The sequence below is a fragment of the Lagenorhynchus albirostris genome, chromosome 4 (genome assembly GCF_949774975.1).
Source record: "Lagenorhynchus albirostris chromosome 4, mLagAlb1.1, whole genome shotgun sequence".
In the NCBI taxonomy this organism is placed as follows: domain Eukaryota; kingdom Metazoa; phylum Chordata; class Mammalia; order Artiodactyla; family Delphinidae; genus Lagenorhynchus; species Lagenorhynchus albirostris.
The window spans coordinates 95,674,367-95,693,811 of record NC_083098.1 but is presented as its reverse complement, the minus strand read 5'-3'; the positions used below and the strand labels follow the sequence as shown (position 1 = coordinate 95,693,811).

At 37.2% G+C, this 19,445-nt stretch overlaps 1 protein-coding gene across 1 annotated transcript in view; it reads left to right on the top strand.

The window, feature by feature from the left end:
• Positions 1–19,445, top strand: part of TBC1D19 (TBC1 domain family member 19) — a 153,552-nt gene that overhangs the window by 32,026 nt on the left and 102,081 nt on the right. Inside the window, exons 2-4 of the mRNA XM_060147328.1 lie at positions 173–245; positions 1,221–1,266; positions 17,593–17,668. Coding sequence (XP_060003311.1) covers positions 173–245; positions 1,221–1,266; positions 17,593–17,668 — 195 coding nt within the window. The remainder of the gene's footprint in view (positions 1–172; positions 246–1,220; positions 1,267–17,592; positions 17,669–19,445) is intronic.

Here is a 19,445-nt window from a genome sequence, read left to right as displayed (position 1 = left end):
ATGAGCTATTCCAGATACTCCGATGCTCTGACCTCAAAGTGGAGTTTTTAATAGTGTGCACATTTGGACATTCCTTTTTAAAACTTTCATTAGCATTAAATATCATCCCAAATGACTTACTTTTGACCTCTGTCTTCTCCTTTCTTCTTTTTCTTCTTCTTTCTAAAATTAGGCCAGTCTTCAGAGACCTGAGATTAAACTTGAATCACTAAAAGAAGATATTAAGGAATTCTTTAAAATATCAGGTTTGTAAGTTGCTTTTTTTTCCTTCTCGGATTCTTTAAGGCAAAATAAGGAAATACTTTATTTTGAGGGAACACTGTATCCACAGCCAATTACTCATCCAAAATTGTGTAACAGTCACGGGATAGGTTTCTATTTGGGGAGAATTAGAACTTTCAGATATTTCTGCAGAAATGCTGCAAAAATTCAGGAACACTGTGGGAATGACTGCTTTACATTAATCAGTTTTAAATACTGTTTACCTTCCTGGTCAAAATACATCCTGAATGTATTAAGAATCTCCATAGTTAAGTAACTTGACTTTTACCTTTCATTTGTGGCTTTTTTCCTTCTCTGCTTCTTTTCTCTCCCATGTTTCTTTTCTCTCCTCTTTTCTACCCTTTCAAAGAAAACAGAAGAAAATCCCAACTTTTTTAGAGCAAGCAGTTTAGCAGCCCTTGCACTGGGAACTGAGATATTAAGTGGTTTACTTGCCCGTATAAGTTCAAGTAGTTAGCAGCCAAGCGAACTGATCTGACTGATGGTGCCTCATAATAATCTACTTCTCTTGTTTAGGAGTTTAATGACTAGTTAATTGTCACGAATTACTTGTAATCTTTGTCAAGTGCCTGGCTGTTTCTTTCCCTTCCCTTGGCACATTTCTCATAGCTCTGGTAGTGTGATAGCCCAAGATTTTGGCATTCATTGAGTACCTTAACAGTGGAAGAAGGAAATATTCTTCTCATCTTAAGAAAATGGTGCCATAGTTTTATAATAATAAATCATGTTGATGACTTTGCTACTTAGTGTTAGCCAAGGGATATTGGTAAATATATAAGAAATAATTCCTTAGTATAACACTTTACACAGCAACTGGAAGTTGATAAAGTTCTTTCACAAATGAATGTAATAAAGTTTTTGTGAGATAAATTTAATTATAATGTATGTTTATTTTTAAAACTAATATGTTTGTATGTTTTACTCCTTTTTTTTAATAGGTTGGGAGAAGAAACTTCAGAATGCTGTGTACAGTGAACTGAGTGTGTGAGTTTTTCCTACCTATTTTGAGATACTCTTATGTTTAGCTGTATTTGCTTTGTAAGTAACGAATATAGTATTGCTATGTGTACTCAGTGTTATTATTTCTCATTAGTATTTAAATGGCATTTCAAGTAAGTTAATACTATTAAAAATTACAGTCTTGCCTGAGAATTAATAGGTGGGGTTTTTTTATTGCCAACATTTTTATACTAATTCATTTATCCATTGTAATTAGGAAATATGATATTTCTCATAAGTTAATATTTTGGATAATTTAAGCTTACCAATGTTCTTTTTATTGTTGCCATTTTGGATATTATCCTTCTGTCTTTGTAAACTGATCATTTTAAACACAATTAACTCTTTTTTTAAAAAATTGGTGTCATTATTAAGAACATTAATGTTTTTATTTATCTGGATTTGTTCTCAGAGTCTTCTGAAGTGTACAGAACTATTTGTTATTACAAAAAATATAGATCCCAAATGTTAGCTTTTGTAGTTTATTATTTAATGTTCCATTATTTGTCAGTTATTTATTTCTAGCACTATGCCAGGCACTGGGAATATAGCATAGAACAATGAACACAGTTTCTGCCTTCAGGGAGTTTATAATCTAACAGAGTTCTTAAGTCTTTTTTTCTTTTCTTTTCCTGCTATCAATGTGTCTCTAGCATCCTCTAGTTTCTCACACTCCCATTTCCAATTTGCTCCTTCTAATCTGCTGTTAACTGGGAAATGAGATAACCCAGTTTACCAGAATTGTCTGTAAAACAAAGAGACTCAGATGAATGCTTGTGGATTTGTGCTTAGACACACGTTTTTGTTTTTTAAATTTATTTATTATTTTATTTTTGGCTGCGTTGGGTCTTCATTGCTGCGTGCGGGCTTTCTCTAGTTGTAGTGATCGGGGGGCTACTCTTCGTTGTGGTGCGCAGACTTCTCATTGCAGTGGCTTCTCTTGTCGCAGAGCACGGGCTCTAGGTGCGCGGACTTCAGTAGTTGCAGCACATGGGCTCAGTAGTTGTGGTTCACGGGCTCTAGGGCGCAGGCTCAGTAGCTGTGGTGCACGGGCTTAGTTGCTCCATGGCATGTGGGATCTTCCTGGACCAGGGCTTGAACCTGTGTCCCCTGCATTGGCAGGCAGATTCTCAACCATTGCGCCACCAGGGAAGCCTGACACATTTTTAAAATTAGTATTTGCTTCTTTGGTTATTGCTATCTTCTGAGTTGGTTTTTGACCTCTTAAATAACATCACATATAAAATGCTATCTGTTAACTAAAGTTGATTGTGATCATGCCTTTGGTTCTAGTCACCAAAGGAAAAGACATTTATCATGACAAGTAAGGTTTCAAAATTCCCCAAATGTAGTAGAAATACCACGGGTTGATTAGACTAATATGGACATGGTGATTTATCTCTCTGCCTGTTAAAGCTTGTAACTTCAGTGTCTTTGTCTCTGATATGGGCAGAATAAAAGCATCTGCTGTGTATAATTCCAAATATTAGATTTTCATCTGAGGAGATATTACTGATGATTGCTATTTTTGTGGCATAATGCATTCCTGAAAATTGTTCTATGAGACAGAGTGCCTTTTTACTTGCTGGCAGGGACAGTATTTCATTCATTGTCATATCTTTGATATCCTACATAATAGACGTTAAATAAATATTTTATTTTGAATAACTTGTTGAGATATTTGAAGGAGCCCAATAATACTACCTTTTTCCTCACTTGGGTTCTGAACAAATTGAGAAAATAAAATAAAATATAAAGGCAAATGGGGGATCAAAATTATACTTTTATTTGTGGTAAAGACTGGGTAGGAGGACATAGCTTAGTGCAAGAGCAAAATAAGCTGTTTAACTGAACTCTAGGCTTAAATAGACTTAACCTTCTAGTTAAATAGCGTTGGTGAGTGTGTTCAGCTTAGTCTTCCAAAATTTAAAAGTTGGAGAAGGCATTAAACCTCTTCTGTGGTGTAGTGAGTAAAGCCCTGGAGAGAGGCCAAGAATGTTATGGTGAGGGAGCTCTTTTCATGTGGAAGGGCACATCTGGAGTGGGAAGAAGTGTTTCCTAACATAAGTCAGAAGAATAAAGTGGACTTAGCACATTCTGTTACATTTTTCATTGGCAAAACCCACGATGGATAAGTAAAGAAAGCAAAAGTGAAGTAGAAATATTTATTGTTAAGTAATTGGAACTGAAAAAAAAATCCATACTCTTATTACTAATAGAAGTGTGGACATGTGAGCTTTACAGATCATACATGGAATTTGCTCATGTCATTTTACTTATTTTAGTAAACATTCCAAATATTTTAGTCAGTTTTTTTTTTTTTGCGGTACGCGGCCCTCTCACCGCTGCGGCCTCTCCCGTTGCGGAGCACAGGCTCCGGACGCGCAGGCTCAGCGGCCATGGCTCACGGGCCCAGCTGCTCCGCGGCATGTGGGATCTTCCCGGAACGGGGCACGAACCCGTGTCCCCTGCATCGGCAGGCGGACTCTCAACCACTGCGCCACCAGGGAAGCCCTAGTCAGATTTTTATTTAACAAATATAGCAGAAAATTTTCTGTGTTCTGTTATTACATGAAACTTGTAACTCTAGCCCAGGTTAGTTCTTCCCACTTCAAAACTGCCTACTTTGTTTAACTATTATTGTGTTAATAACTACTTAATATTATGTTGATGATAATTTACATTGATTGAATGCTTATTTTATGTCCAGCACTGTGGTAAGCACTTTTAGGTATTACCTTGTATTAGGTAGTCTTTATAACCACCCTGTGAAGTAGAATTTATAATTATCATCATTTTACAGAAGAGAAAAATGAGTCTTAGACCACTTAAGTAACTTGCTGAAGATCATATAGCTTGTAAATGGCAGTGCTAGGGTTTCACCTCTAGCTGTCTGATTCTAAAGCCATACATTTTACTACATTTCACACATACAGTAAATCCCCTACATATGAACCTTCAGGCTGAGAACTTTCAAAGATGTGAACGTGCCTTCGCATGTCCAATTACGTAAATTAGTTCACGTGTCTGGCATACATTGTCACACGCGTGCATCCTCTACAAGTGGTTGTGCTTTTGTGTACTTTACTGTACAGTACTGTATAGAGTACAGTAGTACAGTATCTTTATTTCAAGCTAGATCTGCAAAAGGACAACTTCATTGAACTCCTTGCTGTGCAACAAGAGGAGCTTTCTAATGAAGACCTGATGGAATTGGAGGCCCAGGGAAAGGACGAAGAGAGACAAGAGGAAGAAGAGATAACTGAAAAGCCGAAGAGATTCACGACATAGGAAACGGCAAGAGGATATTCTTTATTTGAGGAGGCACTGTTAGTTTGTGAGACACAGGACCCAAACGTAGAATGGTACCCGAAGGTTGCAGCAGCCGTTCAGAATGCAATCCAGTGCAACCGTGTCATCTTCGATGAGAAAAAAAGAGCTACTCAGACATCACTGGATCGGTTTTTCAAGAGAGTAGATAGAACTGAATCCAGCAAGGAACCAGAACCTGTGCCGTCAGTGTCAGGCGTGAGTGAAATTGCAGCTTGCCCTCCATCTCCTATTGCTGACGATCCTTCAGCTCTACCATCTCCCACCTCCTCTCCCTCCTCCAGTCAGTAACTCTTCTTGCCTGTTCACTCGATGCCAGACCCTGTATGCCAGCTGTTGTACTGTACTACTGTACTTTTCAAGGCGCTGTACTGTAAGATTTAAAATGTTTTCTTTACTTTTTGTGTTTGTTTTTTATGTATTATTTGTATGAAAAGTATTATAAACCTATTACAGTTTGGAACTATATAGCTGATTGTATTAGTTGGGTAGCTAGGCTAACTTTGTTGTTCTTATGAACAAATTAGACTTACGAACGCACTCTCGGAATGGAACTCGTTCGTATGTAGGGGACTTACTGTATTTACATCTTGTTTCTTACCTAGATTAAAAGTGTTCTGAAACAAGAATTATGTCTTACATTTCTTTGAGTATCTCCTATAGCATCAAATAAATGACGTTGAGTCAGCAAGTAGTTACTGAGCCACCCACCAATGCTGGCGCAAAATAAATATTTGTTGAATTGAGGACAATTAGTATAACTGTTAATCCTAAACTACTGTGAAGATTTAGAAAATGTACCGATTTCTTTGTGTCCTATTCTTTACTGTATTTTGTGTAGAGCAGTTTATAAAGAATTAGAAGACCTATTGTTTTCCCTTAAGGAATATAAATTAAAGAAATATATAAACCTTTTTAAACCTTCTATATATGTATATATTATAAAAAAACATGTACTGTAGTCTACTGCTATAGTAGATATATGCAAGTGTCTACCATACCTTGGAGAGGTATAAATGCTGAACTACAGTGGGCCCAAAATGGAAAGATTTTAGATAATGAGTACCTTACACTAGACCACAAGATTGGGTAAGTCTTTATAGACATTCACGGTGTTCTCTGGAAGAGTCCTCAGGTGGTAGACCTGGACACCTCCAAAGTGTCCTAATCATAGCTCTTCTTTGCCCTCTTAGTTGCTTGTTTGTTTGTTTTTTATCTTTATTGGAGTATAATTGCTTCACAATACTGTGTTAGTTTCTGTTGTACACCAAAGTGAATCAGCCATATGCATACACATGTCCCCATATCCTCTCCCTCTTGAGCCTCCCTCCCACCCTCCCTATCCCACCCCTCTAGGTCATCGCAAAGCACCGAGCTGACCGAGCTGTGCTACGCTGCTGCTTCCCACTAGCTAACTATTTTACATTAGGTAGTGTATATATGTCGATGCTACTCTCATTTCACCACAGCTTCCCCCTCCCACCCCGTGTCCTCAAGTCCATTTTCTATGTCTACTTCTTTATTCCTGCCCTGCAACTGGGTTCATCAGTACCATTTTTTTTTTTTTAGATTCCATACATATGTGTTAGCACATGGTATTTGTTTTTCTCTTTCTGACTTACTTCACTCTGTATGACGGTCTCTAGGTCCATCCACCTCACTACAAATAACTCAATTTCATTTCTTTTTATGGCTGAGTAATATTCCATTGTATACATGTGCGACATCCTCTCCATCCATTCATCTGTCGATGGACACAAAGGCTGCTTCCATGTCCTGGCTATTGCAAATAGAGCTGCAGTGAACACTGTGGTACATGACTCTTTCCGAACTATGGTTTTCTCAGGGTATATGCCCAGTAGTGGGATTGCTGGGTCGTATGGTAGTTCTGTTTTAGGTTTTTTAAGGAACCTCCATACTGTTTTCCATAGTGGTTGTAACAATTTACATTCCCACCAACAGTGCAAGAAGGTTCCCTTTTCACCACAACCCTTCCAGCATTTATTGTTTCTAGATTTTTTGATGATGGCCATTCTGACCATTATGAGGTGATACCTCATTGTGCTTTTGATTTGCATTTCTCTAATAATTAATGATGTTGAGCATCTTTTCATGTGCCTCTTGGCCATCTGTATGTCTTCCTTGGTGAGTCTAGTTAGGTCTTCCGCCCATTTTTTAATTGGAATCTTTGTTTTTTTGACATTGAGCTCCATGAGCTGTTTGTATATTTTGTAGATTAATCCTTGGTCTGTTGTTTAATTTGCAACTATTTTCTCCCATTCTGAGGGTTGTCTTTTTGTCTTACTTATGGTTTCCTTTGTCGTGCAAAAGATTTTAAGTTCAATTAAGTCCCATTTGTTTATTTCTGTTTTTATTTCTGTTACTCTAGGAGGTGGGTCAGAAAAGATCTTGTTGTGGTTTATGTAAAAGTGTGTTTTTCCTATGTTTTCCTCTAAGAATTTTATAGTGTCTGGTCTTAAATTTAGGTCTTTAATCCATTATGAGTTTATTTTTGTGTATGGTGTTAGGTAGTGTTCTAATATCATTCTTTACGTGTAGCTGTCCAGTTTTCCCAGCACCACTTATTGAAGTGGCTGTCTTTTCTCCATTGTATGTTCTTGCCTCTTTCTCGTAAATTAGGTGACCATATGTGTGTGGGTTTATCTCTGGGCATTCTATCCTGTACCATTGATCTATATTTCTGTTTTTGTTTCAGTACCATACTGTCTTGACTACTGTAGCTTTGTGGTATTGTTTAAAATCAGGGAGCCTGATTCCTCCAACTCTGTTTTTCTTTCTCAAGATTGCTTTGGCTCTTTGGGGTCTTTTGTGTTTCCATATGAATTGTAAAATTTTTTGTTCTAATTCTGTGAAGAATGCCATTGGTAGTTTGATAGGGATTGCATTGAATCTGTAGATTGCTTTGGGTAGTATAGTCATTTTCAGAATATTGATTCTTCCGATCCAAGAGCATAGTATATTTCTCCATCTGTTTATGTCATCTTTGATTTCTTTCATCAGTATTTTATAGTTTTCTGAGTACAGGTCTTTTGCCTCCTTAGGTAGGTTTATTCCTAGGTATTTTATTCTTTGTGCTGTGATGGTAAATGGGATTGTTTCCTTAATTTCTTGTTCTGATTTTTCATCGTTGGTGTATAGTAATGCAAGTGATTTCTGTGCATTAATTTTGTATCCTGCAACCTTACCGAATTCATTGGTTAGTTCTAGTAGTTTTCTGGTGGCATCCTTAGGATTTTCTCTGTATTGTATCATGTCACCTGCAAAGAGTGACAGTTTTACTTCTTTTCCAATTTGTATTCCTTTTATTTCTTTTTTTTCTCTGGTTGCCATGGCCAGGAAATCCAAAACTATGTTGAATAAGAGTGGCGAGAGTGGACATCCTTGTCTTGTTCCTGATCTTAGTAGAAATGGCTTCAGTTTTTCACCATTGAGAACGATGTTGGCTGTGGGTTTGTCATATATGGCCTTTACTGTGTTGAGGTAGATTCCCTCTGTGTTCATTTTCTGGAGAGTTTTTATCAAATGGGTGTTGAATTTTGTCAGAAGCTTTTTCTTCATCTATTGAGATGATCATATGGTTTTTATTCCTAAATTTGTTAATGTGGTGTATCACATTGATTGATTTGCGTATACTGAAGAATCCTTGCATCCCTGGGATAAATCCCACTTGATCATGGTGTATGAACTGTTTAAAGTATTGTTGGATTCTGTTTGCTAGTATTTTGTTGCGGATTTTTGCGTCCATGTTCATCAGTGATATTGGCCTATAATTTTCTTGTTTTGTGATATATTTCCCTGGTTTTGATATCAGGGTGATGGTGGCCTCGTAAAATGAGCTTGGGAGTGTTCCTTCCTCTGTAATTTTTTGGAAGAATTTGAGAAGGATCAGTGTTAGCTCTTCTCTAAATGTTTGATAGAATTCACCTGTGAAGCCTTCTGGTCCTGGACTTTTGTTTGTTGGAAGATTTTTAATTACAGTTTCAATTTCATTACTTGTGATAGGTATGTATATATTTTCTAATTCTTCCTGGTTCAGTTATGGAAAATTGTACCTTTCCAAGAATTTGTCCATTTCCTTGTGGTTGTGCATGTTTTTGGCATATAGTTGTTTGTAGTAGCCTCTTACAATCCTTTGTGTTTCTGCCGTGTCAGTTGTGATTTCTCCTTTTTCCTTTCTAATTTTATTGATTTGCATCCTCTCCCTTTTATTCTTGATGAGTCTGGGTAAGGGTTTATCAATTTTTATCTTCTCAAAGAACAAGCTTTTAGTGTTATTGATCTTTCCTATTGTTTTCTTCGTTTCTATTTCATTTATTTCTTCTCTGATCTTTATGATTTCTTTCCTTCTACTGACTTTGGGTTTTCTTTGTTCTTCTTTCTCTAGTTGTTGTAAGTGTAGGGTTAGATTGTTTACTTGAGATTTTTCTTATTTCTTGAGGTGAGATTGAATTGCTATAAACTTCCCTCATAGAACTGCTTTTGCTGTGTCCCATAGGTTTTGGGTCATCGTATTTTTATTGTCATTTGTTTGTATATATTTTAAATTTTCTTCTTTGATTTCTTCAGTGATCTCTTGGTTATTTAGTAGTGCACTGTTTAGCCTCCATGTGTTTGTGCTTTTTACAGTTTTTTTTTCCTGTAATTGATTTCCAATCCCATAGCATTGTGGTCAGAAAAGATGCTGGATACAATTTCAATTTCCTTACATTTTCCAAGGCTTGATTTGTGACCCAAGATGTGATCTATCCTGGAGAATGTTCCATGTGCACTTGAGAACAAAATGTATTCTGCCACTTTTGGGTGGAATGGTCTATAAATATCAATTAAATCTATGTGGTCTATTGTGTCATTTAAAGCTTGTGTTTCCTTATTTATTTTCTGTTTGGGTGCTCTGTCCATTGGTGTAAGTGGGATGTTAAAGTCCCCTGCTATTATTGTGTTACTGTCGATTTCTCCTTTCATGGTTGTTAGCATTTGCCTTATGTATTGAGGTGCTCCTCAATGTTTATTGGGTGCATAAACATTTATAATTGTTATATCTTCTTCTTGGATTGATCCTTGGATCATTATGTAGTGTCCCTCCTTATTTCTTGTAACAATCTTTACTTTAAAGTCTACTTTATCTGATATGAGTATTGCTACTCCAGCTTTCTTTTGATTTCCATTTTCATGGAATATCTTTTTCCATCCCTTCACTTTTACTATGTATGTGTCCCTAGATCTGAAGTGGGTCTCTTGTAGGCAGCATATATATGGGTCTTGTTTTTGTATCCATTCAGTCAGTCTGTGTCTTTTGGTTGTAGCATTTAATCCATTTACATTCAAGGTTATTATCGATATGTATGTTCCTATTACCATTTTCTTAATTGTTTTGGGTTTGTTTGTTATTTTGGGGGGGATTTGTTTTTGTGGCTCTTTACTTCTCTTGTGTTTCCCGCCTAGAGAAGTTTCTTTAGCATTTGTTGTAAAGTTGGTTTGATGGTGCTGAATTCTCTTAGCTTTTGCTTGTCTGAAAAGCTTTTGACTTCCCCATCCAATCTGAATGTGATCTTTGCTGGCTAGAGTAATCTTGGTTGTAGGTTTTTCTCTTTCATCACTTTAAGTGTATCCTGCCACTCCCTTCTGTCTTGCAGAGTTTCTGCTGAAAAATCAGCTGATAACCTTATGGCGATTCCTTTGTATGTTATATTTTGTTTTGCCCTTGCTGCTTTTAATATTTTTTCTTTGAATTTAATTTTTGTTAGTTTCATTAATATGTGTCCTGGTGTGTTTTTCCTAGGGTTTATCCTGAATGGGACTCTCTGTGCTTCCTGGACTTGGGTGACTATTTTGTTTCCCACGTTAGGGAAGTTTTTGACTATAATCTCTTCAAATATTTTCTCAGTCCCTTTCTTTTTGTCTTCTTCTTCTGGGACCCCTACATTCAAATGTTGGTGCGTTTAGTGTTGTCCCAGAGGTCTCTGAGATTATCTTCAATTCTTTTCATTCTTTTTTCTTTATTCTGCTCCTCAGCAGTTATTTTCACCATTTTGTCTTCCAGCTCACTTATTCGTTCTTCTGCCTCAGTTATTTTGTTATTGGTTCATTCTAGTGAATTTTTCATTTTAGTTATTTGTTGTTCATCTCTATTTGTTCTTTTGTTTTTCTAGATCTTTGTTAAACATTTTTTGTATTTTGTCAATCCGTGCCTCCATTCTATTTCTGAGATTGTGATTCATTTTTTTAAAATTTTATTAAAAATTTTTTTTAACATCTTTATTGGAATTTAATTGCTTTACAGTGGTGTGTTAGTTTCTGCTTTATAGCAAAGTGAATCGGCTATACATATACATATATCCCCATATCTCCTCTCTCTTGCATCTCCCTCCCACCCTCCCTATCCCACTTCTCTAGGTGGTCACAGAGCACTGAGCTGATCTCCCTGAGCTATGCAGCTGCTTCCCACTAGCTATCTATTTTACATTTGGTAGTATATATAAGTCCATGCAACTCCCTCACTTCGTCCCAGCTTACCCTTCCCCCTCTGTGTCTCCTCAAGTCTATTTTCTATGTCTGCATCTTTATTCCTGTCCTACCCCTAGGTTCTTCAGAACCATTTTTTTTGTTTTGTTTTGTTTTTATATTACATATATATGTGTAAGCATATGGTTTTTTTTTTTTCTCTTTCCGACCCACTCAACTCTGTATGACGGTCTCTAGGTCCATCCACCTCACTACAAATAACTCAATTTCGTTTCTTTTTATGGCTGAGTAATGGTCCATTGTATACATATGCCACATCCTCTCCATCCATTCATCTGTCAGTGGACACCCAGGCCGCTTCCATGTCCTGGATATTGCAAATAGAGCTTCAGTGAACATGGTGGTACATGACTATTTCCGAACTATAGTTTTCTCAGGGTATATGCCCAGTAGTGGGATTGCTGGGTCTTATGGTAGTTCTACTTTTAGATTTTTAAGGAACCTCCATACTGTTCTCCATAGTGGCTGTATCAATTTACATTCCCACCAACAGTGCAAGAGGGTTCCCTTTTCTCCACACCCTTTCCAGCAATTATTCTTTCTAGATTTTTTGATGATGGCCATTCTGACTGGTGTGAGGTGATACCTCATTGTAGTTTTGATTTGCATTTCTTTAATGATTAGTGATGTTGAGCAGTCTTTCATGTGTTTGTTGGCAATCTGTATATCTTCTTTGGAGAAATGTCTATTTAGATCTCTTGCCCATATTTGGATTGGGTGGTTTGCTTTTTTGATATTGAGCTGCATGTAAATTTGGAGATTAACTCTTTGTCAGTTGCTTCATTTGCAAATATTTTCTTCCATTCTGAGGGCTGTCTTTTCATCTTGTTTATGGTTTCCTTTGCTGTGCAAAAGCTTTTAAGTTTCATTAGGTCTCATTTGGTTTTTTTTGTGGTACACGGGCCTCTCACTGTTGTGGCCTCTCCTGTTGTGGAGCACAGGCTCCGGACGCACAGGCTCAGCGGCCATGGCTCACGGGCCCAGCTGCTCTGCGGCATGTGGGATCTTCCCGGACTGGGGCATGAACCCGTGTCCCCTGCATCAGCAGGCAGACTCTCAACCACTGCGCCACCAGGGAAGCCCAGGTCTCATTTGTTTCTGTTTTTAGTTCCATTTCTCTAGGAGGTGGGTCAAAAAGGATCTTGCTGTGATTTATGTCATAGAGTGTTCTGCCTATTTTTTTCTCTAACAGTTTGATCGTGTCTGGTCTTATATTTAGGTCTTTAATCCGTTTTGAGTTTAGTTTTGTGTATGGTGTTAGGGAGTGTTCTAATTTCATTCTTTTACAAGTAGCTGTCCAGTTTTCCCAGAACCATTTACTGAAGAGGCTGTCTTTTCTCCATTGTATATTCTTGCCTCCTTTATCAAAAATAAGGTGACTATATGTGCATTGGTTTATCTCTGGGCTTTCTATCCTGTTCCATTGATCTATATTTCTGTTTTTGTGCCAGTACCATACTGTCTTGATTACTATAGCTTTGTAGTATAGTCTGATGTCCGGGAGCCTGTTTCCTCCAGCTCCGTTTTTCTTTCTCAAGATTGCCTTTGCTGTTCAGGGTCTTTTGTGTTTCCATACAAATTATGAAAGTTTTTGTTCTAGTTCTGTGAAAAATGCCATTGGTGGTTTGATAGGGATTGCATTGAATCTGTAGATTGCTTTGTGTAGTGTAGTCATTTTCACAATGTTGATTCTTCCAATCCAAGAACATGGTATATCTCTCCTTCTGTTTGTATCATCTTTAATTCCTTTCTTCAGTGTCTTATAGTTTTCTGCATACAGATCTTTTGTCTCCTTAGATAGGTTTATTCCTAGGTTTTATTCTTTTTGTTGCAGTGGTAAATGGGAGTGCTTCCTTAATTTCTCTTTCAGATATTTCATCTTTAGTGTATAGGAATGCCAGAGATTTCTGTGCATTAATTTTGTATCCTGCTACTTTACCAAATTCATTGATTAACTCTAGTAGTTTTCTGGTAGCATCTTTAGTATTCCCTATGTATAGTACCATGTCATTTGCAAACAGTGACGGCTTTGCTTCTTCTTTTCCAATTTGGTTTCCTTTTATTTGTTTTTCTTCTCTGATGGCTGTGGCTAAAACTTCCAAAACTATGTTGAACAATAGTGTTGAGAGTGGACAACCTTGTGTGTGATTCATCTTTACTGTTTTTTCTCTGAATTGTTTTTCAGGTAGATTGCCTATTTCCTCTTCATTTATTTGGTCTTGTAGGTTTTTACCTTGCTCCTTCATCTGTCACATATTTTTAGGCCATCTCTTTTTTTTTTTTTTTTTTTGAGTGGCATTGTGTTTCTGTCTTACTGGTTGTTTGGCCTGAGGCTTCCAACACTGGAGTTTGTACGCTTTTGGGTAGAGCTGGGTTTGGTGCTGAGATGAGGACCTCAGTGAGACCTCACTGTGATGAATATTCCCTGGGGTCTGAGGTTTTCTGTTAGTCCAGTGGTTTGGACTAGGAGCACCCACCACAGGAGCTTGGGCCCGACCCCTGGCTCATGAACCAAGATCCCGCAATCCACGTGGTGTGGCAAAAAAAAAAAAGAGAGCGAACAATAACCAAGTTAAAAAAAAATTAGACTAGGAAACTAACAGATGTATTAGAAAGTATATAAAAATATAGATGAATCAACAACCAGAAGGTACAACAGTACCACAATAGTAAAAAAGAGGAGGAGGGAAGAGATAAAAAAAGAGGCAGGTGGGGAAGGCCTTGGCTCTGGAGGGCGGGACCTAAGCAAGGGCAAGTTTTGGGCAGTGGGCAGGGCCTATGCTTAGGACCCACAGGGCTGGAAAAGGCCCTGTGGGCTGTGGGAGGTGGGGCATAGGCTCAACGGAACAGATGGGGCCCAGGTATGCTCCCCACCCCTGGGAGGGTGGGGGAACTCACCTGGGAACCCAGCAGGATTTCTAGGCTTGAGTGGGTGGGGCAAACGCCCTCCTCTCCTCTCCTGTTCCTCTGGTTTCAGAGGGGCCCTCCTGCCTGCCTCTCCTTTTATCCCCTCGGCCTCCTTCCTATGCCCCCAGGACCAATGCAGCCATGGGGAGTGGGGGCCCTTGGAGGGCAGGGGACCAGCTTGGGAGCTCAGCAGTCTCCCCGTGCCCAAGTCAGTGGGGCAAATGCCCTCAGCTCTTCCTCCACTCCTCCCTGAGGGCCCCTCCCACGTGCCTTTCCTGATCTCCCCAGCCTCAGGGGCGCTGATCCTGTCTGGCCTCCACTTTTCCTCCCCCCTCAGTCCCCCCATATCCTACCAGTTCACTTGGGGGTTCCTCCCATCTCTTTGGGCGTTAGGGTCCTCCACCAGCAGCCGGCAGGGAACCTAATTATGGGGAGACGTTAACTTGGCGTCTTCCCACACTGCCATCTTGACTCCACCCTGCCTTCTTAGTTTTAAATATTACTATGTGCTTGTTATGTGCAGGGCTAGGTGCTGGGATAGTGAACAAGCTAGGCAGATAGTCTTTGCTTTTTATGGAGTTTACATCCCAGTGGGGCACAGAGAATTTAAAGAGTCAATTATAGTACAATATAGTAAGCGCTATAATAGGATAAGTACAAGGAGTACATAGGGCAGGCACTTAACTCACATTGGGGATGTCATGATGACTTATCACAGGAAATAATACTCAGACTGAGATCAAAAAGCTGAGCTGGATTTAGTCAGGGGAAGGGGTAGAGAAGAAAAATGCTTTAGGCACGAGGGAACAACAGGTTCAAAGGTGTTTATAGGTGGAAAAGAATGCAGTATATTGGAGGAACAAAAGTTGTACGGCAACAAGAGTTGGGTGGTAGAGAGGAAAGGGGCATAGGAAAGAATTATGCTAGATCTGTAGGCAAGGATGTGCTTCTTACTCAAGGATTTGTAGACTGGATCCTAAAAGCATTTGGGTGCCATTTTAGGATTTTTAAGCAAAGTAGTGACATAACCACATTTGCATTTTATTTATTCAACAATGTACTGGATATCTAGTATGTGCCAGGCCTTATGCTAGGCACTGGAAATACAATCACTGGTGAATAAGGAAGACACTGCTCCTGACTAACCGCCAGGCAAATTGGCAAATAGGTTGAAAATAGTGTGGAAGCAGGGGAGGCTGCTTATGAATCTGTCAGATGAATGCAGGCGAGAAATGTTGTTTGCCTAAAACTGTCAGTGGGGTAGAGAAGATGAATGGCATTTAAGGGGATTTAGGGAGACAGGAAGAGGGAGGAGTCAAGAGTGATCTGGAGGTTTCTGCATTGTTCCTGTCTACTGACCCTCATCTCTTTGTATTACTAAATGTAAAATACGTGAGGACAGAGATTTTATTTTGTTTTGTTTTATTCTTTTGTGTTCTATTCTATTTCATTTTATTTATTGTTTTGGCTGCGTGATGTGGCATATGAGATCTTCCCCGACGAGGGATCGAACCCGTGCGCCCTCACTGTACCTCCAGGGAAGTCCCAAGGACAGAGATTTTAACATGTTTTGTTCCCTGCTGTATCTCTATTACCTTGAACTTAGTAGGTTCTCATTAAATATTTACAGTTGAATAAATATCTAACTTTATTTTGGTTTAATATGAATGATTTGGGGTTGTCACTTCTTACCTTTTTTTATGGATAAATTTCTTTGAGCATTAAATAACCCTTAAGTTCATCAGTAAGTGCTCTCAAGTTTCAATCCTAAATTTCTAAGTTTTATTAATTTTAGAAATAATTACCATTAAAATGGAAGAATTTTTAAGAGTTATATTTAATTATACATCACGTCTCTTTACAAATGATGTAGTGAGTGGTATAAAATATATAGCTTTTAAACTATCTTGCATATAAGAAGAAATACTGAGATATCTAGAGATTATCAATTTTTTTTTCACTTGTGAGTGGGAAAAGGTGATTTGTTTAGGTACATGGAATGCAGATTTTAGTAGAAAAAAACAATTAGCCAGAAATAATCAGTTAGTGAAACTGTCTCGTGTCCCCCTTTGGATGTCCCCCTTTGGATGAGGAATTTCTTGAGAATTCAGTGTATGGTTCTTGATTGTTAGAACGTGGTTGCTTTGCTGTAGGTACAAGTTATATGATTAATTTCAATGGGAGCTATATGTTGTGAAAGAGATTGAAAACTCTAAGTAAATGTTAAATTGTTGTGTTCTCCTATTGCCTTCTCTATGATTTTATATCACTCTGTGCCTCAGTCATTACATTTCAACCATCCTGGCTTTTTCTGATTTTTAAATATTCCATATTTTCCCACCTCAGAGTCTTGTGCTTGCTGTCCTTTTACTTAGAATGTTCTTCCCCCAGATCTTTGAATGGTTGGCTCCTTTTCACTCATGTCTTGGTTCAAATATTAGCTTTTCTAGACACCTTCCCTGCCCTTCCAAATCACTTTTGACTCTATCCTGCTCTCATTTTCTCATGGCACTTATTACTATTTTATATTATTCTATTGATTTATTTGTTTGTTTTTATAAATATTGACTCTTTCTTCACTAGGATATTAGGTACATAAGAACAGGAGATAACTGTCTTAATCCTACCATATACTTAGTACTTAGAATGGCTCAAATATTTGTTGAATAAATAAATCTGTTTTCTTAATAAAAAACAATACATTTTGAATATAAAATGTAATGTTACATAGAAAACATAATTTTCAAGACATTAAAATTTTATTAAATTTGTGAATTAATGTAGTATGTAATATATTAATACTAAAACATGGCTATTACAAAAGATAGTATTTTTACTATCATTTCAATCCTATGGAAAAGGAAATTGGGAGAAATGAGAAAAGTTGATATATTAGTAAGTTAATGGACTTTTTTAGACTTCAGAATTAAAAAAAATTTCTCTAAATGTTATAGTACTTACATACTAAAATTAACAGTTGTGAAAATTTTCATGTGAGCACTTACAGAGCTAAATAATTTTTAAATTTACCTAAATTTATGAATTCACTTTAACTTTTAACAAGTCAGTAAATCGTTAATTTACAACTACTATGCTAGTAGGATAAGAATTAAAGTTTTATTAGGTTGTTGTACCTTGTGTAAGCACATAGAACTGCTAACAAATATCTATTTCATTTCTATCATGGACTACAGAGGTAAGTAATTTCTAACCAGGCGAACTGATTAATTATTAAAAGTAATGTATATACTTTTCAATTCTTAGCATAAGGGAAAATTGTATCAAATACATAACTCAGACTTCTTTGCCCCCTATATATGCTTTTGTGGTGCTTTTGTAGTTTTTCTTGCTTGCTTTTGGTTTGTAAACCTTTTGAGGGCAGGGGCCTGTTTACCTGTATATAACCAGTACATGGCAGTAGGCTCTCAGGTCTGTGGTTGTTGAGTGAATAAATAAAAACATGCATTCTTTGTTTATTTTTTTAAAAAATAGAGTAATGTATAATACTCAGCTTCCTCTTTTTGTCCCCAGGTTTCCTTTACCCAGTCATCCTGCTGCACCTCCTGAACATCTTAAAGAACCTTTGGTATACATGAGGAAAGCACAGGTTGGCTACTGTTCATTTTAATTTTATTTTTCCATACCAAGTTATATAATGCAGAGTGAAAGATCCTTATTAATATTAGGACTGTATTTATTATATGAAAGACTGGGTAAAGACCATTAAAGTGAGGTGAATACTATTTGCATACTTTTTATTTTCAGTAACCAAGGATTGCACTTACTTAACTATAGTAATCTTGAAAATGTTGAGTAGAAGAAAAAAAAATCATGTACTATACTGGCCTAAAATTTAAAATATCATAAAAGTAAATATTATGAAACAATTTGTTCCTAATGTTGTGTGATATTAAAGGAATGAAATAGGAATGAACTGACTCACTTTTCCCTTAAAATTTTAGCTTTTGACACCAGTGTTACTGATACTATATTTGAAACATTTGTTTTCACAGCAGGTTATACATACTAATTGTATTCTGTTACAGAACCTAAACGAACCTTGTATCTAAAATGCACTGAAAACAACTAAAAGTCACTTTAAAAGCGTAAAATAAAATAACTTTAACAGAAAAACTGTAAAAAGCTGTTAAAGTAGAAAGTTAACAAGTTCTGTCACATGCCCCTAATTCTTTTAGCTGGCCTTTGCCTTGGCCCTGTGTGGTCTACCTGCCTGTGAGGTGGCACTATTCATGAGCCTTCCTCACAGTGCTGGGGACTCTGTAACTAACACTGCTGAGGCATTTAATGGACCTCATAAGTCAACCTTCTTTCTCTATCATAGTCTCAGAAATTATTATGAAAATTTTCAGATACACCCTAAAGAACTCCAATGAACCCGTCACCCAGCTTCAACAGTTATCATAGTTCTGCTGCTCCTGAGAAGTGTTCTGCTTGCTTTGAGTTACCATGCTCCACAGTGGTAGATGTTAGGCAGGTTTTTCTTTTTCTGCTTTTATATTCATTTTAAAAACCCTCAAAATTAGAGGGTGAAAGGAAGCAATATAAACAAAAAACATGGAGATATTTGAGGAAATATGTTTCTATCTCTAGGTGGTACTTTAGGGCTAGCAATCAGACAGTATTTATTATTGATGTGTCATAAATCATAATCATCACGTGATACACGTATGAAATAATTGGTCTTTTGTTGTAAAGATATAAACTCAAGAAAATAAAACTAAATGCTGCTTAGGTCTAAGTATTTTTTGGCAAAATTTGAAAATTTCTGAAAGTTTTAGAGAAAGTATCAGTTTTAGCATAAGTATAAAAAACAAAGCACAAAAGTTGGTTTCCTATTAAGACTGAAGAGATACAGAGATAAATAACAGGTCTGTTCTTAAACAGACTACTAGCCTACTGCTAGTTGCTGAGACTATATATGAATGGTAAATACAGGTATTGTGTATATACACACAAGGAGTATGGTACTCCTCTCTTTCCTCTCCAGGCTTACCTGCTAGATCCAGAGTTGGCACGCTACAGCACATGGGCCAGATCTGCCCTGTCACCTGTTTTTGTATGGGTAGCAAGCTAGGAATTTTATTATTTTTTTTAACATTTTCAACTGGTTGAAAAATCAAAAGAAGAATAATATTTTGTGACCCATGAAACTTATAGGAATTAATAAAATATGTTTTATTGGAAAATAGTCATGCTCCTTTATTTACATATTGGCTATGTCTGCTTTTGCACTACTATGTCAGAGTTAAATAGTTGCTTTAGAGATGTTATGACCTGGAAAGCTTAAATTTTTTACTGTCTGCCTTTTTATAGAAAGTTTGCAGATTCCTGCACTAAATTAGTCCCTTTAAGAGCAGGGACTG